We start from the raw sequence: 27,207 nt of genomic DNA, 5'->3' as shown, positions 1-27,207 counted from the left end.
ATGAATGACCCGGTTCCTAAGGGCAGAGTGGCAGGGTTTGGGCAGTTGCAGAGAAGTGGGGTGTGGTTAGGATATGGATTGTACAGAGGAGCCAGAGATGGGTTAGAGTGAGGAAGTTCATGATCTAAGCTTCTTATAAGGACTGGCAGGTCCTGGTGGTCCTAGGACAGCAGTGGGGAGAAAGGAGTGCTGTGGAAGGAGGAGAAGGAGGAGCATCTTGCCAGAGATGTTCAGGATCCCCCTCTGTACTCTTGGCTACAGGTGTCTGAGGCATAAGGGACAGTCTTACTTTAAGGACAAAGGGCCGCCTTACCTTGCTTATTCTTTTTTTTTATTATTATTTTAGCATTATATACTCTCCTTTCCCATATTAGATCATAAACTCTTTGAAGTTAAGAAATTTTACTCAATTTGATGTTGCCTGTCGATTGCCATAACTAAGCTACTCAATAAAATATGTTCAAAAACAAGTGAGTACCTCTTACTGGATGGAAGGAGTGGTTGAAAAAGACAAATTATTTCCTACTCAGTTTTCTAAGAACTCTCTAGAGCTCCCCAATTCCTGATATTCTTCCAAGTCCAGTCTTAGAAGTCCAAGTACTGTTGCAAAATCTGGTGTGCTGTGTCTGCTTGCAAAAAGGCCAAAGACATATGCTAAACCACTGAGCCACCCGGGGGTCCCAATGTTGAGTTTTAAATTTACATTTGTATACAAGGAGTTCTTTATAGGGGCACCTGGGTGGCTCAGTGGCTGAATGCTTGCTTTTGGCTCACCTTCCCATCCCAGGGTCCTCCCCCGCAGGGAGCCTGCTTCTCCCTCTGCCTCTCTATTCTGTGCTTCTCATGAATAAATAAATAAAATCTTAAAAAAAAAAAAAGAAACGAAAAGGCCAAAGATATCATGGCCTCCCTTTCTCTGCTGTAAGAAGTAAAAATTCTGCTTATGATGATATTTGTCTCATTGATCACTTCTTTGAGAGGAGATAATAGCCAAGCCAGAGTAAAATTCTCCAGGGATACTACAACCTGCTGTGAGTTTTCTGGGGTATGTGGCCAACACTCACATGGCCATGCTTTGTGACAAATGACACCAGTCATGGTCTTGCTTCAAGCAAGGTTTTAGCAATCCTGGGGATCAACATCACCACAAGGTGCAAGCCAGACTCTAAACCTGATTGATAAGAAACGGGCTTCACAGATGATTTGATGTGGAGTCAGGGTCGTGGCAGGAAAAGCACAGGATTCAGAAACTGACCCAGAATCAGATTTTTAGCAATATGTGACCAAACAGGTGAGTCTCTACCATAAGGTGACCACCACTGACTCCCTCATCAGGGCCTCACCAAGGCAAAGCCACTGTGGCCAGGCCCAAGTTTGACAACAGACATCCACTTGTCTGATCTAAAATACAAGGCCCTCCAGTTTTTCAAGAACATAAATCTGATCACATCATTCTTTTGCTTACATTGATTCAGTGGCATTCCATTACCTTTAGCCTCAGCCTGAACTCCTTTGTATGCCCCAGAGGTCCTGCAGGATATAAACTCAACCAATCACTCCACTTCGTCTCTCCACTCTTCTACCACTTTCCCTACACAATTTATATTCCAGCATACTTTAAGTTCTTTCCATTCCTAAAATATTCAAGTCTATACTTGCTGTTGACCTAACACTTTCATAAATGCTTTTAACTCTCTTCACCCAGCTAACTTTAAGGTCTTAGCTTAAATGGCACATCTTCAGGCAAGTGCTTTTTGCCAGCTACATGGGTTATGTCTCTCTAATTACTCATTTAATGTTTTCTCTCCACCCTCTCCCCCCAGTCCATTATGTCTATGAAGACATCAGCTTTGGGCATCTAGGTTACCACGGTGTTCCCAAGGCCTTGACCAATGACTGCAACATAACAGAAGCAATTTTAAGAACAAACACACAAATAAGGTGGGTATACTACTGTCCTGCTTAACACAACTAATTAAGTGTGAGTGCCTTATTTTTCAGGCCATCCAGCTATAAACTGAGAACCTTTCCCTTACTGCACCTAGAAATATTTCTTGAATGCATTCAGTATGTTTTAAATGAGTAAATCCCACAAAATAATTTTAAAAACCCAAACTGTTCAATTCAGTAAAATATGAACCCAGGCACCCTAAAATACTATATTCACTTTATTTCTATTTTTTTTCTACTGGTTTTGATAACATTTAGAGAAAGGATAAATAAAAACAAGGCACTATCATTTCACATTAAGAAATAACTTTATCTGCCAGGAATTCAAATGGGAGATATATTTAACATGAATTCATATATTAGTAACTTATACACTTATTATCAAGTATGACATTATTAAAGCACAAAACAGTCTCTTGCAATTTCAGTCAAACATCTGGCCTCCCTTATATGTCACTCCCATGACTACCAACCGCACACAAATGAAAGTAGGAAAAATTTATTGAAGATGGCTTCCCAGGAAAGTTATAAAATGAAAAAGGCAAAATATATGAAATAAAGCATAAACAACAATGGGGCCCAGAATTTACTCTGGAAAGGCTGCCTAAGGCACTTTCAAAAAAACAACTGTGGTGGTAAATCCCTGATCTGACTTTGAAAACTTATGATCTTAAAAATTTCATTTCAAAGCACAAGGTGACATGGCCAAGCTAATTGGTTTATTATTTTCTCAGTAAAGGCATATGTGAGAAATATTATGTCTGTCCAGGACACTGTCACCCCAATATGTGTTTGTAATACAGCTGATTATATAAGGTGTGAAAGTCAACTTGTTTTGTTTTTTTAATGCATTTTAAGAACTAATGACACTTGAATGAATGGTGGCACAATAGGGAAAAAGACTATTTTTTTTACATAAAACAATATTAAATCATTATGTGATAAAGTGAAATGGTAAGATTTTAAGAATTTTACAAAATAACTTAGAAATTGTAAATGTTTTTATTCAAAACTGCAAAAAAGGCATCAATTGTCCTCATTTACTGGAATCACAATTCTTATGAATAATAGCATCTACTGATGACCCTGATCAAGAATGAATTTTTTAAAATTAATTTAAAAATTGGAATGTTTCTGGTTAAAACCAGAATACAAAATTATGAAGACCAAAATAATTTGACAATGGAAACAGAAGTACTGTTACTTGGCTAATGAAAACAATGAAGCTCCTGCCCAATGGTTTCCAAGTGCCCAATACAGGTGACTCAGTGCTGTCAGGAGCTGGTTAAGGAGAGTGAGGAGGCCCAGTGAGTAGGGCTCTGGACCCTGCTCTGGACCTAGAGAAGCTCTACTTCTATCTGTTATACCATACATTGAGAATGTGTGTATATCATTTTTTTAAGGCTTCAATGTGTTAAAAAAAAATCCTGAAAACCACAGCTATATATATATACCTATATATATATAAATATATGCTGTTTCCAAGCATACAAAGAGAATTGAAATCAGGACATCTGAGACAACAAAGGTCCAAACTACTGAAAGAATGATCAGTTTTCTTCTCACTTAACTAATGTTAAAATGACTTGTCAACTGAGATATGCCATCGAATAACAGACTCCTAGTTAGGTACCTTCAAGTTAATAGTACATATACAGAGGCTAGCTAGCTAGGTTGGAAAGTGGAAACTGCTCACACAAACGAAGCTAGAACAGCAAGCAGGTCTTCTCTTAGCCTGACCGTGGCAAGTTCCCAAGAAGCCAAAGTTCTTCATGGCTGAGAGCTCATCTCCTTTAGACATTTCAGAGAACAAGCAATATGAGCTGTGATACAAGTTTTCAGTAAGACTGAAAGGCATGTCAGCAAGGCACTGATGCATCCACTTAAGGCTATATATGATAAACACACAATTTTTAACGTTGTTAGAGATGATTGGCCAACATATGAATATGCGTCGTACTTGGCACACAGGTCCTTCGATAAAATTTTAGAAGAGATTTTTTTAAGTTATGACAGGTTTTATGCTTAATACATACATTTTGGGCTTAGGAAATAATATATAATTAAAACGCAAAATTTGATTTTGATTACTACATAACCACTATCATAAGTTTAAAAATCAGACTAAAAATGTTACTTAAAAAAAGGAAGAAAATGTCTAAATGAATGTGTACCAATGTACAAATCAATGTGTGAGAGCTAAGTAAGGAAAATATAAAAATTAGGTTTTTCTTAAATAAGTATTTCATTAGTTAAAAGGAAATAGATTCTGAATTTCCCTTTATATATTTGGTCCTCATAGCTTTCCTGGACAAAGCAGTCCTAACCATTTTAGCAAACTCCAATTAAAATACTCTAATAATGTTGAATCTAGGACAGCCCATCATCTATGCAGATACAGAATCCTGAATGTCACATACAGTAAATGAAAAGGTCAAATCTGACCATGTTTACAGTATTCCAAAATGAAAATAAAAGATCCAGAAAGGCAAATAAAAATGGCTTACTTATATGAGGTTCCTTTTACTTGTTGATTGTACATTTTAAGAACTGGATATGTGCCTTCCCTTCTCATTCAGTATTTTTTAAGAAGTCCTAAGTGAATGCATACTATTTTGTAAACTACAATATCTAAAGTGCAGCAAAATTCAGGCAAAAGGGAACAGTTTCATCCCATGGAAAGGCACTGAATACAGGTATAGGAACAAATTCAATATCATCTAATTTAAGAAGTTCTTGTCATCGAGTATGATTATGTTGGCTTGTAAAACATATATTGCCTAGAACAAAGGACAGCAACCTATAAATCACGTCCCAGCAATTTTCCAGTCTATTGAAAAACATTCAAAAACAGTATTTTCACCATATTAAATAACCACAACTACCAAATCAACTTTTCTCACACGAGTTTCTGATCTCCATAGTGTCACTGCAAGTCACTAAAATCACTGCATTGATTGAGCAAAGATTAACTTAGCACTTTCCTCAAAAAAAAAAAAAAGGAATAAAAATGTTTTAAATAGATATAATCCATAGAGAACTAGGTTTACATAAAAAATGCTGGGAATGAAAAGAAAAGCATGTAAAATAACAGATTCATGATTCAGGGTGGAAGAGGAATCCACTGCTCCATACAAAAGAATTCTGCTCAGGCAGCCATAGCTCCTTTCATTTCTTAGCTGGGTTCTTGGGAGGAAGGAGTTTATATGTGTTGAAGTAGCCCACCACCTGCTGGGGGATCTCTGCCAAGACACACTGAGCAAGTGCTTCTTTTGGAGCCTTATGAAAAACAAAATCAAAATGACTTTATTAGTAACCAAATTTTTACTGGCATTTTGATACCAGACTAAGAATACCTCACCAGTCAGTAAAAAGCAGTAATTCCCAATTCCTAGGCTTGTATCTTGTCTTAGGAACAGTCTATGAAACACAAAATAAGCTAAGTAACTAATATTCCTTATGAGTGTTTTATTACTCCCACTTACATTTATCAAGTCCTTTTTGGTGCCAGCATTTGGGCATTTGATAATTACTTTTTTCTAGTTTTTGAATTTTTAAAATTTTTTATTTAAATTCAATTTACCAACATATAGTATAACATTCAGTGCTCATCTCATCATGTGCCCTCCTTAATGCTTGTCATCTAGTTACCCTATCCCCCACCTACCTCCCCTTCTGCAACCTTTTGTTTCAAGAGTTAGGAGTTTCCCATGGTTTGTCTTCCTCTCTAATATTCTTTTTGTTATTTAACTTTTGAATGTGGGTCTTTCATTCACTTGGTATTAATTTTTTAACTTTTTATTTTGAAATAATTACAGATTCATAGGAAATTGCAAAAATAATAGAGTATTCACACAGTTTCTTCCAAAGGTAATATATAACTATAGTATAATATCAAAACCAAAAAACTGACAATGGGACAGTTCACAGACCTTATTCAGATTTTACCAGTTTTACTTTACATGCACTCACTTGCATGTGTCTATGTATTATTTTATGTAATTTTATCATCTGGGTAGATCTGTATAACCATTACCACAACCAAGATACAGAACTGTTTCATCATCACAAGGATTCCTAACATTAACACTTTTAATCACCTTCCCTCATGTTCATACATTGGCTGGTGGGAATGTAAAAAAGCATAACCATAATGGAAAAGTTCAATAGTTTCTTTAATAACTAAACATGCAGTAATCTTATGTCCCAGCAACTGCACTTCTGGGTATTTATCCTAGGGAAATAAAAATCTATCCTCACACAAAAACCTGTACATGAGTGTTTATAGCAGCTTTGCATATGACAGACAAAAACTGGAAACAATTAAAAGATGTCCTTCAATGGATGAATGGTTAACATCTACACCATGGATTATTCCCCAGGAATAGGAAGAAACACAGGCCACAATCCTGCAGAAAATTATGCTGAGTGGGGGGGGGAGCCAATCCTAACATTTCTATAGTATTCTTAAAATGACAAAATTATAGAAATGAAGAACAGATTAGCAGTTGCCAGGGGTTTAAGGGGGAAGTGGAAGGGAAGTGGGTGTGGCTATAAAAGCGCAACAGGAGGAGTCCTGAGATGATGACCCTTGATTGTATCAATGTCTATATCCTGGTAATGGTTTTGTGCTATAGTTTTACAAGATGTTGCCAGTGGAGCAAACTGGGTGAGACAAAGTCCTGAGAGATTTTCATCAAATCAACTTCCAGTTGGGCAAATTCATCATATACCTATATAGAGTTTTTCTGTTGTTACAGACATAGGTAAAGATAAAAGGTATTTTAAAACATTCATAGCAACACCATTTATAGCAATTTATCATACAGACTGCAAGAGGCATGCAAGTATACAACCTGAAGCAAAACTTCAAAACCTCATCAGGGCTCTTCAAACCCAAACTCCATACATCCTCTAACCCCAGACACCTACTCAACTACTTGGTTATGGATTTAGTAAGGGTGTGTTCAAACTCCTTAGTGTGCATGAAAAATAAGGAGAATGGTACTCACGTTCTGGAACTGTCTGAAAGGCACAAACTGGACGATGTCTCGGATGGCTACCTCCCCTGACGGGGAGCGGAGACTTCCACCATCACCATCCAGAAACTCCATGGCACTGAAGTCAGCACCTCCTACTCCAACAATGATGATTGACATAGGAAGCTTGGCAGCGTTAACTATAGCTTGTCTGGTCTCATCAAGGTCTGTTATCACACCATCAGTAATGATTAAGAGCACAAAATATTGCTGCCAAGAAAGAAAATTATATCCACTGAGCAGGTTGAGCTCCCAAACAATAAAAGTAATTGTTAAAAACACCTCCAGCTTGATGACTCATTCAGTCTCTTTCTTGCTCATTTTCCTTGCTAGTCTCTACCCAGGATACCATCTACATAAAATGTTCTAACATTCTCTAATGACAAGGAAATTTATTAAAACAAAAATTGCAGGTTCATTAAAAGTGCAATAGACCACAAAATGGTATTGGCATAAATATACAGAGGCAAGACACCTAAATGTCAAAGACTAAACTTTTAGTGAGCATAGGAATAAACATTTCAACATAAGTATTAACTATGTTAAAGTATTGATCAAGGAAGTTAGTTGCAATGCTTTCTAAAAAGTCAAATATGGGAGAAGTAAAATTGTTTATCAAACTAAAGTTCACTTCTTAAAAAATGGAGATGGGTTAAGGCAGGGAAATCTTTCTCTCAATTCTGTCATTTCTGATAAACAGTTTTGGAGAACAGTAAAATGTTACATAAGTGACTCCATCTTTTGGGTCATTTGAATCTAGAATGGAAATAAGTTTGATAACAGAGCTAACGTGCTGTTTACTCTGCCCCAGGCACTGTGCACTTATATGAACTCTTATTTTACCTTTCAGCAATCATATGAAGTTACTTTTGGGTATAAAAAGCTATGAGGCTAAGAGAGATTTTGGTATCTGGGTCCAACAGGTAATGGTTATCTAATCCAAATCTTTGTAGTACAGTAAGTAATTTTTCATCAGCAACTGAAACTATAAAAATCCTCAACCTTAATTTGTTAAGTCTACTTTCAAAAAGGAAGATGTTAGTCCTTTCTTTTTAGTAAAACAATAGGTTTTCTTTAATTAATTTAGGTTTTCTTTAATTTCTTTAATTTCTTTAATAGAAAGAAAATTAATTCAGGAGTGCCTGAGTGGCTCAGTCGGTTAAGGGTCTGCCTTCGGCTCAGGTCATGCTCCGGTGTCCTGGAATTGAGCTCCACATTGGGCTCCATGCTCAGTGAGGAGCCTGCTTCTCCTTTCTGCTTGTGCTCTCTCGCACTCTCTCTCACTCTCTCTCTCTTTCTCAAGTAAATAAATAAAATATTTTTTAAAAAAATAATTCAAATGGCTGAAAAAAGACTCATGAGTGTAAGGGTAATTTTTGTTGTCTTGCTTTTAATGATCACTGATTTAACAACATCAGTTGTTACTTCCAAACCAAGGATAGCTTCATTATTACTTCATGTTCTTTGTATCTCAGTAGACCAAATAAATGGAAATATGGCACCAGAAGCAACTACCAATCCACATTTTCTCCTTGTCAACCCCAGCACCAGAGCACTTACAGAAGCTGTTTGTTGTTGGGTGGCTGCAGCAGCAAACCTGGCCACATGATTTATGATTGGAGAAAAATTAGTGGGTCCATAGAGTTTTATCTGAGGAAGGCAGGCCCGATATGCCTCTACAATGCCTTGGATTCCTAGACAGAAAAAGCAGCATTAAAAATTCTCAAACACAATTTAATTGTTCATTGTTTACCACCCAGCCTAATTACATCTTTGTATGTATGTATGTATGTAATAGACATATATGCTCTATGTGTGTATATATATATATATATATTGCTCTAAATAGTTAAAAATTCTATATTCAAGAGTTCCTCTTAAACCATGTATTACAAAACTTCATAGCTATACTCCACTGCAAAAACCTATAAATGCTATCCCTCTTCCAATAAAAAGACATTTATTTTCATCTCAGCCAAATTATTCATTAATCTATAGTAGAGCTGTTATAGTGCTTAATTTTTGTGTTTTAGGCATAAGATTCTAATGGAAAAAAAATCATGAAAAAGATGCCGTATTACACAACTGACAATAAAAGGTAAGAAAAAGTTACTGACTAAATGGAAAAACTTTTGCATATGTGGCCAAAAATCCTACAAAATCAGATGGCTATAAACCTAATGTTAATTGTAGTCAAGAGTTTACTCCATAACTTAGTATGCATGGTATGATAAACTGTATAGTTCTAAACATTCACTTCCAGGCTATGTATTACATCTTGCTGCAGAAATACTAATGTCTTGTTTGTTTATGCCATACAACCTGGGCCCGTGGGGATGTTTTTATGGTACAAGATTGGGCAGGGCCGTTCGACTAGCTTTGACCAAGCTTGTAAACGGACATGACAATGGACATGACACTCATGTCTAAGTTAAGAACCACTTGCCTGTTTTCACCAGCAATCTTGCTCTTTCCCTCTGCAAAGGGAGAAGCACATCCCAGATAAGGTCCTGGATCCCAGAATGAGAAGCATAGACCAGACTAGCCACATGTGAAGGGATATATAGATGAGCAAGAAATAAACTATTGCTGTTATAAATCACTGAGACTTAGACTGTTTATTATATCAGCACAACTTAGTGGAAGTTGAATGGCATTCCTGGTAAAAGCACTGCTGGTGAAGCTTTAATGTGACATATGCACCTGTTGAATCTACCCCTTACATTAGAATGTCCAGGTTGCAGGTAAGACACTAGAAATCCTCAAAAACTTCTTCCATAACACTTGTTGAGATAGTCAAGGCCATCTGCCTCAAAAGATTTTTAATGGGGGCACCTGGGTGGCCCAGTGGCTGAGCATCTGCCTTTGGCTCAGGTGATCCCGGGGTCCTGGGATCGAGTCCCACATCGGGCTCCCCACAGGGAGCCTGCTTCTCCCTCTGCCTATGTCTCTGCCTCTCTTTGTATCTCTAATGAATAAGTAAATAAAATCTTAAAAAGAAAGGTTTTTTAATGTAAACTAAAACAAGTCTCTTACTTAAAACATATCCAACAGAACAGAGATCAACAAGGAAAAGAAGTATATACTTGATTTAAAAGTTTCACAAGACCAACTCTCTTAACATTTAAGAGTTCTAACTAACTCCTCTCACTCATTTTGAACTTAGGAATAAGTCTTTTGGTCAGTCCAGTAGGAACAAAAATAATGTTAACATCAGCCAGCAGCAGGATCTTACTGCAATGATACATACTGTAGAAAATTTGAGTCCCCAGAGCAATAATATCCTTTCATTTTTATCATCTCAGCTTTCTTTTCAATATGAAGATATATAAACTATTAATTAAATTTCTTGATAAACATCACTTGTCTTCAGTCCCTCCACTAAAATTAAGTTATGCCAAAATCCTTCCTTTGCATTAAAGGAACAAGTGAGACATGTTACTTCCGGGCAACTAAACTCAATGCTTAATTAAAAAGGGGGAATTCAGCTTCCTTGCCTTAAAATAAGGTTGTATTTTTTTCAGTACAGTATGTCCCGTCTAAAACCAAACGGATTCTTTTCTTCAGACTATAAACCAAAAGTTGAAAAGCTGCACTTAATGGCAGCCCGAAGATGGGCTCATTTTATTCAGAGTAAATGAACTTCTAAAATGAATTATCATACAATATAAGTTATTCATATTTATTGACAAGAAATGAAATGTAATTACACCAAACTTCAAAAATTATTCCAATTTCATCATAAGCACGAAACACAGTTCTTGAAAAGAAATGCTATTCCCAATTTCAAATGGATAGGGATAAAAAGGTGACAACGGGCCACTGAGGTTACATAAAAGGAATACTGAATTAGTATGGCAAAAGTGTCCTGGAAAAACAAGAAAACTCTAATATAAACTACTCCCAACAAAGTGTTCATGCTCTTCTGTCTTATGAATGTTGTTCATGAATTTTAAAGATAAGAAAAGAGCACCTTCTTTTGTTAGAAATCTAAACATTCTGTAATTGTCAACAGGACCCTTTGTAGAAAATTAGCTTATTGTCTACAATTTTATGCCTCTGCCCCTACTTCCCTGTCCTCCTTCAAACTGTTCAGTTTTCTATCATTTTGTGGGACATCTGGCATTTTAGATTGATTGCTCAATGGAGTAAAAAGGAAAGCGGTCTTGCGTATTTAAGGTATATAATAAAAAAAAAAAAGAAATGAAACAAATGCCAGCCTCCTGCTATCTGTACAGAGGAAAGCCACTGTAGGAGTTTAATTCTTTTTTCCTTTAGCCCACTCAGATGTCATCTGAGTAACAAGTAATTTGATGCTGGACATTTTTTCCCTTGTAGAGAGTGACTGTTACTCTGAGAAAATCTTTATACATCTGATACTGGATTACTCATTTTATTGAAGGTTTGAATTAAAATAAGATGTGAAAATAATGATTATTTTTATTGATCTTTTTCAAGATTGAGAATATTCTTGTTCTATTAAATCTCTTAAAGTAGAACTTAGCCCACAATCATCATGATAGATTTGCACCATTAGTATCTTTACCACTCAAACCACCAACCTCGTATAATTCTTCTACTTTATACAACAGAAAGTTAAATATGTCACGAAAAGAAAACTAGGGAGGGAATCTGAGTAAACCACGAGGAAAAAAAAAAAAAACAAGTAACAACACTATTAAGGTGTTCAGTATAAAATCTTTCTGTTTATTTTTTAGCTTACCATTACAGTAGGGATTGGATGGATTAAAATTCATTGGAAATTCGTGTGAAACCTGTCAAAAGATGAAAGGAGTGATGAAGGCCTGTTTCACTTTTGTGGGAGGCATATTTAAAATGAGATTTCCTCTTACCTGCCACTGAGGAGGTATCTGAGCTCCAAAACCAAAAGCTGGAAACATTTTATCACTAAAAAGAAAATTTGTAAAAACTGAAATATCATTGTTTTGTTTTGTTTTTAGATTATTGTTTTCAAAATAGAAAGTTTTACCTTTACTCTTCATAAAACCAATAGATTTTTTTTTAAATTCAAAATCTTAGGAAAATATAAATATTAAACCCAAAATAACCACCAAAGAGAACCAATGTTAATATTTGGCAATAATCATTCTAAGTATTTTTCTGTGCAAGGAGGGAGAAAAATATCTCTCTACATATATTTATAAAACTGGAGTTTATATTCATATTTTTAACATGCTATTTTCCACTTATATATCATACATCATTTTGCTGAATAAAATGTAGATAAATCCATAAAGCTCTAAAAACCACAAGTTCATTGGCTTATAGCAAACTCATTTGGCAAAAAAGCCTGACCTCAACTGATAAGAAGCTACTTATAGCTTTTATTCATGCCACTGAATATGAATATCCATACATTTGGCCAGAGAAACATGGTACAAATGCCACATATAAAATTCTCACATTTTTTGTATCAAAATGTGTTAATATTTGGCCCCAAAGGATTATGGACCTGAATATATAACATCATGTGTGGCTGCCAAGTACTCTACTGTATGGATATTCTCCCCCAACCTATAAACATCCACTATTTTGCTATTATAAAACTCTGTAATGAACATAATAATTTTTCTGCTAGGATATTCTTTTTATATTAATTCTTAATGATTCTTTTTGCATTGAGGATAGAACCTAAGTCAGACACATCAGGAGTATTTTTTCCCAGGTTGTGGTCTGCCTTTAACTTTGTTTAAAATAAATTTCCTTTTATAGTTTTCAATATTAATGAATGTGAACAAATAAAATTTCTTTCATGATTTCTGCCTCTGCTGCCTTGCTTAGCCTTCTTCACTGCAAGATATAAACATTTCACACATACTTATTCCTAGAACATTTACGGTTTAATTTTTTTTAAGATTTTATTTATTTATTCATGAGAGACACAAAGACAGGCAGACAGGCAGAGGGAGAAGCAGACTCCCTGTGGAGAGCCCGATGTGGGAGTCGATCCCAGTGTCCCAGGGTCATGCCCTGAGCAGAAGACAGAGACTCAACCACTGTACCACCCAGGCGCCCTCAAGGTTTAATTTTGATATCAAACTTCTAATTCATCTGGAAAGTATTTTGGAGTAGAATATGAAACAGAACCTGTTACTCTCCACCTGTATCAATTCTCTCCCTTAATAATGGAACACCCGAGCTGGAGACCACATTAGCTCTATTCCAGCCCCTCTGGGCTGCATGTGGCCAGGTGGCATCTAGATTCTAGTCAAGGAAATTTGAGTAGAACTAGTCACCCAGCAACTTCTGAATCATGCCCCTAGGTGGGAATGCACACGTACTCCCTCCCAGTTGCCTTTCTCCTCCTCCCACTCAACTAGACAAGATGAGAAGCATAGCAGCTGCTGTGGACACAGGGTTGGAATCTGTGAGTTGACAATGATAGAACTGCCCTATCAGTCCTGTACTATCTCTAGACTTGCAACATGAAAGAGAAATAAACTTCTATTTTGATAAATGCACTTTGTTTTTGAGTATCCATTCCAGCAGTTTATCTGTACCATATACAATACAAAATAGTATCCTAACAGGAGCACCTGGCTGGCTCAGTCGGTGCAGCGTGTGACTCTTGATCTCAACTTTGTGAGCTTGAGCCCCATGTTGGGTGTAGAGATTACTTAAAAATAAAATCTTAAAAGAAAAAAATAGTATCTTAACATATACAGGTATGAGTTAGGGATCCAAATTTACTTCTTGTCTAGTTTAGCAGCTGTGACAACTTTTCTCCCCTAAAATGTCATCTCTATCATATACTAAGTTAACTTACACATTAGGGTCTATTTCAAGACTTCTTGCTTTGTTCTACTGGTCAGGTAATATTAATTAATGTAGATTTAAGATAAGTTTTAATTTCTGCTGGGAAAAAACTCCCCTTATTTCTTTTTTCTTTTTCTGAAAAATTTCTTGGCTATTCTAACTCGTTTTTCCCTCTAGAAAATGTTAAAAATCATTTTAGCATGATTTGATTACAATTTTGATTAGAATTGATTAATTCTGGGAGAAATTTTATATCTTACATTATTATGACACTTGCCTACCTAGAATCGTGGTTATCTCTCCATTTAAACGAATCTCCTTCCTTGTCCCTTAGTACAATTTTGTTGTCTTCCCTCAATAAAGATCCTAGACCTCTTATTGAATTCATTCTCATTTTTTATTGCATTATGAATTGAGATATTGTATCTGCCATAATTTCTTGAACTGGTTATTGCTGGCTAGTGAGAAATTGCTGATTTTTTTAAATTTTATGTATCCGACCACCCTTCTGAACTCTCACTACTTTCTAGTATTTTTTTGCTTGATTATTTTAGGTTTTGAATTCATTCCTTATAGGTTTGCTAGAACTTATGTTGAAATTGTCTTGGCCTGCTGCATTTGTGAGGAGTGGCTCTTTGACTAAGCCATTCCATTCCTTCCATTTTTCCAGGTCTATTCAGGCTTCCTGCCTCTTTGAGGCAACTTTGCTAATTTAAGCTTTAAGGCTTAAAAGCTTAAAACTTTAAAGCTTCCCACCCCCCAAAATCATCCTTGAATCCAGGTTTTCCAATGTAATAACAAAGTTTTACATAGTATTAACTTTTAATTAACTGAATTTATGCTTATAATCTCTGTCTCATTACTAATATTCTTTCTATGCATGTTTTCTCTTTCTTGGGGATTGAGGTTCGCAAGATTTGCCTGAGTTTTGTTGAACTTGCAAAGAATCCTCTCTTCATTGAATTTATTAATTTAGTTGGAGGGAGAGGAGGTTAAACTTTTCAAGTTCCTACTTTCAGTGCATAGAGGAAATACAGCACAGTACATCAAGTTCTTTTTTTTTTTTTTTTTTTTAAGATTTTATTTATTCATTCAGGAGAGACACAAAGAGAGAGAGAGAGGCAGAGACACAGGCACAGGGAGAAGCAGGCTCCATGAAGGGAGCCTGACAGGGGACTCCATCCCGGGACTCCAGGATCAGGCCCTGGGCTGAAGGCGGCGCTAAACCACTGAGCCACCCGGGCTGCCCATCAAGTTCATAATAAAGCTTGGAGAGCATGTCTCCAGCAGATAGCCCAGGCTCAATTCTCTGCCAGTTACCAGTTCAGTGCTGGACAAGTTACCTAACTCTCTATCCCTCAATTTTCCCATCTGTACACTATAGAAAATAATGGATGATAATAGTACCTATGTCACAGCAAAGTATGAGGATTACATGAGTGTCACATAAAAACTATATTAAGGGCAGCCCGGGTGGCTCAGCGGTTTAGCACCACCTTCAACCTAGGGTGTGATCCTGGAGTCCCGAGATCCAGTCCCACGTTGGGCTCCCTGCATGGAGCCTTCTTCTCCCTCTCCCTGTGTCTCTGCCTCTCTCTCTGTGTCTCTCATTAATAAATAAATAAAATCTTTTAAAAAAACTATATTAAATTGTGCCTGACACATAATAGCTAATACATAGATAGATCCTGCCATTATTGTTATTTTTCTTCCTATTCTTTTATTTTATTGAAATGCTAGTTCATTTATATTCAATTTTTATTGTTTAAAAATAAAAGCATGTAAAGTCAGAAGTTGTCTTCAATAAAGATAGGACTGCACTGTATATTAACTACCTAAAATTCAAATTAAAAAGAAAAAGATAGGATCATGTATAGTCTCGTTGCTCCTTATTTCTAGATAGTTTGTTATTATACTTCAATTTCCTCTTCAATCAACTTAAGATTTTTTTATGTCCATATGGTAAATTGTATTTAGTTACCCTTTTGTTATTAACTTCTAGGTGGCAGGCTGATAAAGCAACCCTGTAAATTTTTTATTTTTTATATAAGCCCCATTATAATTGATACTTTAAATTTTTAATTATATTTCTATTTTCATTTGAAAATACTCTGTTATCAAACATGTCAATGGTTATATTTTCATTTTGGATTATGTAACAAAGTATTATATAAAATCATTTTTTATTATATTTAATGATTTTGCCTTAAATACTAGGCTGATAATGAAATTACCACCTTTGCTTTAGATTTGTTTGCATTTGCCTGAAAAGTTTACCTTTTTATTTTTTATTTTTATTTTTATTTTTTTTTAAGTTTACCTTTCTAAATGTCATAGCACACTAATGAAAAGCTCCATCAATATCTGAAAGGGCTTTTATCATAAATAGGCAAAGACAAGTGAAAATTCACACTGTGCTCTAAGAGATCCAGAAAATTTTTTTTTTAATTTTTCTTATTTATTAATGAGAGACACACAGAGAGAGGCAGAGACACAGGCAGAGGGAGAAGCAGGCTCCTCACAGGACCCCAGTATCAACCCTGAACCAAGGCAGACATTCAACCACTGAGCCACTCAGGCATCCCCAGAACAAAAATTATTAATGCAACTTTTTTTCTATTGTTTGGCAAACCTTCAAGAGGGCCTATTTAATCTATTCAAAAATCCATACACTGAGAACCTATTCAAAATATTTTACAGCAATTAGGTCAAGTTATCTTTCAGCACTTGTTCAAAGTGGCCATTAAGAAAATAATTTGAAGGGTTCCGGGGTGAATTAGTTGGTTAAGTGTCCAACTCTTGATTTTTGCTCAGGTCATGATCTCAAGGTTGAGACATCCAGTCAGGCATGGTGTTTCATGCTCAGCAGGGAATCTGCTTGGGATTCTCTCCCTTGGCCTCTTCCCCGTCCCTCACCCTGCTTGTGTTCTCTCTCCCTCCCTCTTTCTGTCTCTCAAATAAATAAATCTAAAAAAAAAAAAAGGAGAAAACAAAATAATTTGACAGTGGCTGCCAAAAAATAGACACATTAATAAACAGTGTCTATGAGTATTTACACAATGTGTCATCTGGACTTCAATCACACATATAACTTATCCCTAATAAGTAAACCCCAAGGAAACTAAATCAAAGAAACAAGTCTTGTTGACTCCAGTCAGCTGTTAAATAAACAAGCTATATATAACACATTATAACTGATCACAGCTAAAGATAAGAGGTCAAAAATAAACACTAAGACTGTCACAAAGAGAAAACTAGAAAAGATAACACAAAGGAAATGTTAGGGAGAAAGTTACCCCCACCACACTCCTTCCCCTTCCCCCAGTCAACCCCAGCAGCTTTATCATCACCAACTATATCAGAGTACTAGCAGGTGAAACAGAAACTACCCTTTCTGGGGAGTTAAGAAAACAAGTATTTTAGTCATACTCACGCATCATAATCTTGAATGACCAGTCCCACAGACCAGATAGCAGTCAAATACTCATTAACACCATTGGGGCTGATGTAATGAAGGGAGTCAGGAGACCTTGGGTCACCATTAGAGCCAGTGAAGTCCACTCCCACCTGCCAAATAACAATCACAGCCCTTACTAAGGAGAAGCCCTACACTCAATGTCTAGGAGACAGATAAAAACATTCATTCCAGAGCTGGGTGCTGCCATTTCCTAACAAATGCCTGGGGCTACCAGTATTTCCACAGACAATTAAACAATTGAAGCTACAGTCTGAAACAACCTAATATTCCTATTTTTTGTAGATGTCTCAAATCCATGAATTATTACACCCATGACTTTAGACACAGGGCTTGTTTTGTAGGTTGACTAATGCTTTCTATAATTTAAATTACTCCAGGACATATCTGCTTTCCATCAAAAGGAACAGAATTTATTAACAAAGTTGAAAGCTTCATAATGAACTTAGACAAACTAAGGAGACCATAACTAAACAGACTGTGTAAATTCCAAAGTCAGTTTTACAGGAAAAGAAAGAACACTATAAAATGGTAGGAAAAAGTAACATGTTACAGCCTACTTTGAAAAAGTCAGTATTACTTACAGTGAAATTCAGCTGACATCCTCCCATGATATAGTCAAGGAATGTGCATTCCACTGTGATCTAAAAACAAATAGCAAACTTTAAAATTAAAAAAATCTCTTGCTGGGGGTACCTGGGTGGCTCAGTGGTTGAACATCTGCCTTTGGCTCAGGGTGTGATCCTGGGGTCCTAGGATCAAGTTCCACACTGGGCTCCCCGCAGGGAGCCTGCTTCTCCCTCTGCCTATGTCTCTCCCTCTCTGTGTCTCTCATTAATAGGTAAATAAAATCTTTAAAAAAAAAAAAAATCTCTTACTAGGGTACCTGGGTGGCTCAGTCAGGAACATCTGACACTTGGGTTTTGGCTCAGGTCATACTGGGTCATGGAATCGAGCCCTGCATCTGGCTCTTGCACTTAGCAAGGAGTTTGCTTGGGATTCTCTCTCTCTCTCTCCTTCTGCCTATCCCCCTCCCAATAAATAAATATATCTTTAAAAAAAATACAAATCTCTTACTATACAAGAGATAAAAAGAGCTCTCGGGCATATATTTTTAACAGTTAGAAACTGAAAAGAACATGATATAAACTCATAGAAACTGCCCTACCATTTGAGTTTAAGATACCCCTGCCCCTACTTGTCATGAATCTATAAGATTTACTTTGAGATAATTAAAGATTAGAATTTTTTTAAAAGATTTATTTATTTGAAAGAGAGAGAGCATGAGCTGGGGGAGAGGCAGAGGGAGAGAGAAGCAGACTCACCATCAAACAGGGAACTCAAATCAGGGCTGGATCTCATGACCCCGATATCATGACCTGAGCATAAATCAAGAGTCCGTCAACCACCTGAGCCACCCTAAGATTAGAATATTAATGGATAAAGGTGAAATATACTCACTTTAAGTTTTGAGAAACTAGTAATAATGAGTCTAATATGTTGAGATCTTTAACAAGCAAAATAATCAAGATTTTAAAAAACAAAACAAAACCATTAATTTACTGTAAGAAATCTGAATTTTTCCCTCTATTTATAATATCTTAACTTGAAATTATGACCAGGATAGATGCACTGCATCAGGTCATTTCCACTAATGCCCTGGGAAAATACCATGATGTTTCACATTTCCTAAAATAAGGAAAAAACTTCAATATTCTTTGTCTTTTCCCAAAAAGTTGTCAAACCTTAGAAACAAAGTTATTCACAGATTTCTTTACTCTTCCCGACTATCTTCTTTCCCCTAAAGGTGTCCAGATGGTCATACGATTTTCAACTGCCCAAAATTCAATTTACATTTTCTAAGGAAAAAGCTTTAATATTCTTTGTTGGTTTAATATATACCTATTGAAAAAAAAACTTGAAATATGATCTCATTATACTATAAATGGTTAACATCAACTAACCTCACACTGTTTCACACTGATAACACCTGAATTCTTGTAGCTTTTCTTCTTTTGTCTCTTTTTTTCATTTATGCATTCAAATTCCACCTGTAGGAAGAAAAGACACAATGTTAATTCTTCCTAGTAATATAAAAAATGTGAATTCAAATAAATGGTTTTTTCCTCTTGGAATCAAAACATCTGCTGATGTAAGTCTGTTGGTAAAATACAATTTTGAAACAATTACATAATAGATTAACTATGTGAAATATTTATCACTGAAATTTCCACAAAGCATTCCTAAAATTGTATACATGTTTAAATAGTTCCTAAGTATAAATTTTTGCCTCTATAGATGATTTCCTTGCAAATGTTCCAAGTAGTATTCTTCCTTTTTTATAATAAGGGAAATAAAATATTACTCTGAGCCATTTCTTTCAGAAAGAACAAAAATATGCTGCTTAGAAAAGAAGGAAAAAAACTACCATCATAAAACAGAAATATATGGAGCCTAACTGTATGGTAAAATATGCAAAGATCACCTCTTTCCACTGAGAATATTTTTAGGAATAGAACTACCCCAAATAGAAGGATCTTCTTTTCCACCTCCTAGCCACCTGTCCATCTGTAAGGCTTGGCTCAAGCTGCTCTCCTCTATAACATCAACTATTATTCCAATCTTCTGTGTCCATTCATCTTCTTAAACTTCTACCACCATATAAAATTTAGTTACATACTTTGTGTTATTCTCAATTGTTTCGTTAGTTTTGTTTCACACCTAGGATATAATCACCTACAAATTATACTTTCAAATACTTTGAAATATACTTTCTCTATGTTGCCTAATAACAACATAAGAGATACTCAATGAATACTTGATAAGTCAGTCACCTTTTCTAATTAATAGAAAGTAACTTATATACTTTAGGCAGAGTCATTGTTAATTTTCTAAGAATCAAACATTAAAAGGTATAATAGATATAATGATAAAAAACAAAATTATGTTAAACAATTCTTTGGTAGTTCAGGATCCTGCCAGAGTCTCAGTCATCATCATAGATGTTAACAATTGAATATTTGAGATGCAGGAAAGGCCTAAAGAGAATTCTCATTGGTAAAAGGCTTTATTACTTCATTTCATTTATTCCCAGTTCTACTGAGTGTCTACCAAGTGGCAGGCACTATTCCAGGCACTGAAAACACAGATTATATGGCCCTGCCTTTGAAAAACAAGAATGGGTAAATGTTACTGCAGCAGCAGTAAAAGCCCCATTCTGTCATGGAAAAGGGAAGGATCAAGATAGCTAGATTGAGAAAAACTCTACAGGACCTATAAAGTATTACAAAGTTAGTTGTTCATTCATTATCTTCTAAAAGCAGGTCAGCTCAGGTCATGATCCCAGAAGTCCTGGGATCAAGCCCTACGTAGGCTCCCTGCTCAGCAGGGAATCTGCTTCTCCCTCTCCCTGCTTATGTTCTCTCTCTTTCAAATAAATAAATATCTTATTTTTCTTAAGATTTTATTTATTTATTCATGAGAGACACAGAGAGGCAGAGACATAGGCAGAGGGAGAGGCAGGTTCCTCTCAGGAAGCCTGATACAGGACTTGATCCCCGAACCCAGGATCACACCCTGAGCGCAAGGCAGATGCTCAACCGCTGAGCCACCCAGGTGTCCCAAATAAAATCTTCTAAAAAAATAAAATAAAACTCATTTTCCCCATTACTTAAACTAAATGGCTTGTTTATTTATTTGGTATTTAAATTTTGATCTAAAACTATCATTATCTTGTCTTAGATTACCTCATTTACATGACAAGGTAAAAAAGACCTCATCTAACTATAACTTCTTATCTCTTAAACCCCATGTTTGCATTTGCAAAAGGAAAGGCCGTATACATGAACATTATGCAGGTCTCTAAGCATGTAATAAATAATTCCTATTATCCTATTATAAGCAAGCTATAAAGAGAATTAACAGCTTATCCCATCCAAACTAGAAAGGAAATAAGATGGGAGAAATTGATGTTTTATTCTACTCATAAAATGCTCTGAAATACTTTTTAGCCACCTCAGCTTTAGAGGCAGAAAAGTTTCAGAAGCACCCTTAGGAATATGTTGGGATGCTAAATAATAAACTGAATGTAGTTAAGGCACATGAATGATCTTAACAAAATTAGTGCCACTAAATGGAGGCTTAATATTACATAATTTGAAATACCATAATTATGCTTTTATCCTTCGCCTTGGTGAAAACAGAAGAGCCAGAGGCAGATTGTAAAAGCCTATCCAGAAGGAACATAAATGTACACAGTTCAAGCCCAGGTATATTTACCTAATGTTGTAGAACTTAATTATTATGACCGATGAAATGCCAAATGCTTTATTTTTATTTTTTATTTTTTAAAGATTTTATTTATGTATTCATGAGAGACATAGAGAAAGGGGCAGAGACACAGGCAGAGGGAAAAGAAGGCTCCCTACAGGGAGCCTGATGCGGGACTCAGACCCTGAGATCATATACCCTGACCCTCAACCATTGAGCCACCCAGGTATTCCAATGCCAAATGCTTTAAAACTAGGGATTTTTTCTTTCTTTCTTTCTTTCTTTCTTTCTTTCTTTCTTTCTTTCTTTCTTTTCTTTCTTTCTTTCTTTTTAAGATTTTTATTTATTTATTTGAGAGAGAAAGTGAGCAAGTGAGCATGAGCAGAGGGATGGACAGAGACTGAGGCAGAGGGAAGCAAGACTTTTCACTGAACAGGGAACCCAATGTGGGGCTTGATCCCAGGACCCCGAGATAATGACCCAAATGGAAGGCAGATGCTTAACCAACTGAGCCACCCAAGTGCTCCCAAACTAGAGATTTTCAATCAAACCCTATATATGTTGTCTGAAACCAGAGGAAACCAAACCTCTATTTATAAATGTAAACTTATGCTCCAAGCATGAATTTTGGATCATCCAATTACTACACAAATAAAATCCACAGATTTCAGAAAAGTTTGTAACAGAGTAAAAACACGGCAAGCTGTTTGCTATACCAAGGGGGAAAAAACAAAATAATAAATACATGGCCAAACAGTAAAGTACCTTCAATGACAAAGATGCAACTTACAGGTGAGTTTCTGGAGGCTTCTTTCAGTTTTGTCATGGTGGTTTGAAATGTTCCAATGAGATCATGTGACCCATCATTATCATAATCATAGCACTCTACCTAGATGAAGTATAATAAATATGTATAAAAATCAACATCATTTTGTTTAAAAGGATTGGCTGCAATAAATGGGACTTACCAAGAAATGCCCATTTGATTAAAATTAGTGAAAATGTTGAATATGCAGTTCTACTTGGAGAAGTAGTAACTAACTTCCTGGAGGAGTAATACTGAAACACTTTCAAACCCCAGCTATTTGTGGAGTGGGGCTCTAAGATAGATCACAGGCAGATGAAAAATAAAAATAGTTTAAATTCTATATTAAGCAGTTTCCAGTTCATCTATCATGCTCTTTATAAGAGCTGATAACATCAAGAGCTGATAACATCAAAATGGAATTACACGTTCTTTCTCATCCAATTCTTTACTTGTTATCACTGTCATCATCTGCAGAAAGAAAGGAAGTCACTATCCTAGACAGCTAAAACTTGTATAATTAAATCCTAGATAATTTAGAAATATGGCAAATGTATTTCATTAGTTGCAATCTGGTAAGACTAGGCCTATATTCAGAGTTAGACATGATGAAGTAAGATTTGCATCCTTCTGAGAATCACAGGTTGTAGAATGAAAACTAAAGTTCAAGGAAAAGAGTACTTAATCCAGTGAGGAAGTATCTAGCCTGGGTCATATTAATTTTATTTCCATGTAAGACAGGGTGAATTCTATTCCTTTCTATGGCTCTCATGTAATGATTGTTCTTTCTTAAAGCAGGCATTAGAGAGTTGTCTAATGCACATCAAGTATTTGATGTGCATCTAGTTTTGATATTGCCAAACTGACAGCATAGCCAGAGGGTAAATATTCACAAGAATACCTGATTATTCACTGTTATGAGAATATTAAGGTGGTGTGAACTGTTAGCAAACAGAGGTGTTCACTGTGATCATTTGAATAACCAACCTTTTAATAGGGCTTTGTAATTTCAGAACAGATTATCTCATTTCCACAAACATTTATTATGTGTACTGCACACATTATCTACTTAGGCTTGAGAAGTAGGCAAAGGAATTAAATAGTGTTAGAAGATGATATATTTTATTTGTTAACTAATATAGGTTTTTTTTTTTTAATATAGGTATGTAAAGCTGTGCTAAGGACACTTTTGAACTCTTCTAGAGATTTAAAACAAAAGCCAATAACTGAGAGTATTTGCCAAGAGAGTACCTCTTACAAAGTTATATTAATTGCCAAATTAAAATGCTTAGGGTTTATGTGTTCATCCAGCAGAGTGATTTATTTTCTTCCCACAGTTCTATGAGAAGTGAAATGAGTGCCTATCATAACAGGAAGTGCTTCATTCCTTACTAATATTTTCATTACGATTCCAGGAAGACTAAAATTCAGACAATCAATAAAGATAAGATCTAGAAATTGCAATTTTGAGTAACTTTAAAGATTTTTATTTGTTATAAACACTCTGGTCACTGACCAATTATGACAGTTTGTTTCTTGCCTTATATATCTGATATTTAATTTTTAAACCAAAGCCCCTTTATCTGACTCTTCAGAGAGGAGTGAGGGGAAAAGAAAATTAATGATCTCACTAATTTTTTTCCAGAGAAAGTAAAATTAAGATAAAGCCAAAAGCAATTTTAATATTTTCATGATTTCACTTTTTAATAGATGTTTTTTAATTATGGAAAATAGAACTTGATTTTTTTTTTTTTTTTTAAGTAAGCTCTACAGCCAACATGGGGCTTAAACTCACCACCCTGGAATCAAGAGTAGCATGTTCTATAACTGAGCCAGCCAGGTGCCCCAGAACTGCATTTTAGATTTGCTTTCAGGAAACTCCAACTTATATCTAAGACGAGATCAAGCTTTGATAAGGCCAATTTTATTTTTTAAAGAAGCATATAAACACCTAAATTCTTCATATATTTAGACTGCCTGAGACTTCAGGGAATATAAAAAGATATTTAAGCTGTAATTTCTGATAGCTCACTATAATTAATATATATGAAAAACTCACTGTTGCCACATTGAAGGGAAACATTTGGCACTAAAAGATGTGACATTTATAATGATGGCATATGTTCAGATATAGTTTGAAGTAAATGATATAATGATTTGTGTAATTTAATTTCTCTTCTCAAAAATTCAAAAACTAATACTATTGGCTGTTATAACAAAAGTATCAGCAGTGCTTGTGAAATTGAAATATATGCATATATACATACGCACATATGTATATATGTAAAAGAATGCACACACCACACAATACTATATTCACTAAGGCATTCTCATTTTAGGCAAGGTGGCAGCATGCATGATTATTTCTTTTACTCACTTGATCTTATGGAAATAATAATACATGCTGGAGTGATAACACTGGCACATTCACACAGCAGCAAAGAAATTATTGATGATCCTGACTCTATTCTCCGCTCTAAAACTCATTACCACACCTCTAAACAATTTCCAAACACCAAGAGAATCACACATGTATGACTTTATGATATTGCAAAGAAATATAGAACTAAAGAAATAAAGACAGTCATGATGTGGTAAACCAAGTTGTGTATAGTTAAAAGAAACTGAGAAACTTTTAAGAACAAAAGACATTCATCAGGAAAGCTCAGAAAATCAGTTTACTTACTATAATAAAATAGCCCTGTAAGCATGCCACTGTGTGCAAAAAAAGTTTAAAAAACATTGTTTCATTGTTAACGTATTATTACAAGCAATCAGTTATGGTTTAGGCATTTCTTTTCCCCAGCCTTTCCTGTTTCTCAGATCTATTAAGATTTTCTTTTAATGTGAAAAGCAAAAGTTCTAGATTTAGTTTAACAATAGAAATTAGTTTTTAAAACTATTGTTCTACATTTATTTTTTACCTAAATTTTCACTGCTGTTTGAAATACCACATAAATCATACTTACATTGATCTTTCAAGTTCTCTGCCAACTTAGGACAAATTTTTATGTATCTAAGAAATGAAACCATTGTCAATCTAATAGCATCTATGCTATGTATAATGGCTTATAAAACTTACACTTTAATTTAATCTTTCTCTTTTTTTGTAATATAGACATTATTTTCTCTGTTGTATAAGGGAAGAAGTAGATGATCTGCCCAAGATCCCTTATCTGGTTGAAGGCCTAAGTCAAAACTTGGACAATAGCCTCACATGAAATCATGTGTTCTGTGCCATCACCTTTCCTGTTTTTATTGTATTCATTATCAAAGGGGGTGGGGGGAACACTTTGGTTAGTTGACATCTAAACACAAGAAGACGCTTCTATCTGGAATTTTATGTAAAGAGACTCTAGTATGTGTCTTTAAAATAAGAAATATTTTCCAATAAATGGCTATAAATTAAAACATTAAAAAAAATTCCTAAACACCTGCTACTTCCTGTTCCCATTCTGCTTTCCTAACACTTTATACTAAAGTCATCTAGAAGTATTAAATGAAAAATACCTTGCTCTGAAAATAAGCGATGGAAAATGCCACCACTATTTTCCTCTGCTGCTGAGGGCAGGAAGATGCTCTGGTTTTTAGTTAAAGTAACGTCTGCTTTTATCTTTAAGGGACACTCAAAGGCAAAGAGTGCAGTTAAAGGTTCCTATTTGCAGAGCAAAGAAATCTTATTCAAAGGAGGGAAGATTTAAATTGGACATTTTATTTTTAACAATGAAGAGTAAAATGAAAATCACAATGTTTGATTAAGCATTAGACCAACAGATCAAACATGTCTACCCATTCAAACTGACCATTTACTTACCAGAGACATTTCTTTTAATATTCCTAAATACAAATAAAATTCAATCCTTACAGGTATCTGTTATATCATTTATTTTTATTAAATATTATCTGTTCAACTAGTTTTATGAAAGAAAATGCATATATATATGTTATATATATATGTATATATAGCATATATATAACTTTAAATCACCTTGATCGTTTTATCCATATCTCCGTAACACAGGGAGTTAAGAGAGATTTTAAAAGGTCTCCAAACAGGATTCAAGTTATTTTTAATAACCTGTAAAATGAAGATTCAAAGACTAGTTAGAAAAACATTTAGTTCCTTAACATTTTGCTCTTCCTTTTCCTACATTCTGGATACACTCTTACCAATCATCCTTTACCTTTTTGCCCAATCAACTTTTTCAATGAAAAACTATCTAGAACAATTATTATACAACTGTTAGGAAAAAATGTGATAGATACATTCTGAGAAAAGAAACTATTTGGAAATATATTTCACCCATTACAAGGTACACCTAAAACTACTGATTGTTGATTTTGTTGGAAACCAGGGTTTTCATTGCAGGACACAGAAGATTCAAATTTGGAGTTAGAAAGGATGAGAAAGAACCTGGCTGGGTTGGACTTGAAGAAATAGTCTAAATTCATGATTAAATATTTTCATAAATATATATACACATAATAAACATATACATAAATACACGATTCCCAACTATGTCCACTGAAAAGGCCTAAATGAAACAACATGTCAATACTATTAAGTACATCTAGCACTACTCTCTTACAGGAATAGGGTTCCAAGAGAAAGAGCTCATTCCAGACCTGAGACAAGGTGACTATAAAATGACCTGAGAATATACTTTAACATAAAGTAAGAGACTAAAAAAATAAAATAAAATAATAAAGTAAGAGACTGCGGGGCACCTGGCTGGCCCAAGAGCTGAGCATGTGAGTGAGTAAGTGAAAAAGGAAAAACATGCATACAGATATGACTAGTTGGTAAATCTAGGTGAAGGATACAAGGGTATACATTTTAATGCTTTTTACAGGGTTTTAAATTTTTCAATATAAAAATTTTACTAATAGTT

At 35.1% G+C, this 27,207-nt stretch overlaps 1 protein-coding gene across 1 annotated transcript in view; it reads right to left on the bottom strand.

The window, feature by feature from the left end:
• Positions 1–2,239: 2,239 nt before the first annotated feature.
• CPNE3 (copine 3) overlaps positions 2,240–27,207 on the bottom strand; it is a 48,769-nt gene continuing 23,801 nt past the window's right edge. The window contains exons 7-16 of the mRNA XM_055303428.1: positions 26,304–26,393; positions 22,301–22,399; positions 19,206–19,292; positions 17,826–17,885; positions 17,200–17,333; positions 11,843–11,897; positions 11,713–11,764; positions 8,550–8,683; positions 6,963–7,199; positions 2,240–5,229 (exon numbers count right to left, since the gene is read on the bottom strand). Of these exons, the coding sequence (XP_055159403.1) occupies positions 5,119–5,229; positions 6,963–7,199; positions 8,550–8,683; positions 11,713–11,764; positions 11,843–11,897; positions 17,200–17,333; positions 17,826–17,885; positions 19,206–19,292; positions 22,301–22,399; positions 26,304–26,393 (1,059 nt within the window). The 3' untranslated portion in view covers positions 2,240–5,118. The remainder of the gene's footprint in view (positions 5,230–6,962; positions 7,200–8,549; positions 8,684–11,712; positions 11,765–11,842; positions 11,898–17,199; positions 17,334–17,825; positions 17,886–19,205; positions 19,293–22,300; positions 22,400–26,303; positions 26,394–27,207) is intronic.

The sequence above is a fragment of the Nyctereutes procyonoides genome, unplaced genomic scaffold (assembly GCF_905146905.1).
Source record: "Nyctereutes procyonoides isolate TBG_1078 unplaced genomic scaffold, NYPRO_anot_genome, whole genome shotgun sequence".
Taxonomy (NCBI): Eukaryota; Metazoa; Chordata; class Mammalia; order Carnivora; family Canidae; genus Nyctereutes; species Nyctereutes procyonoides.
Note: the sequence above shows the minus strand (reverse complement) of the source record. Positions and strands in the feature narration are given on the sequence as shown.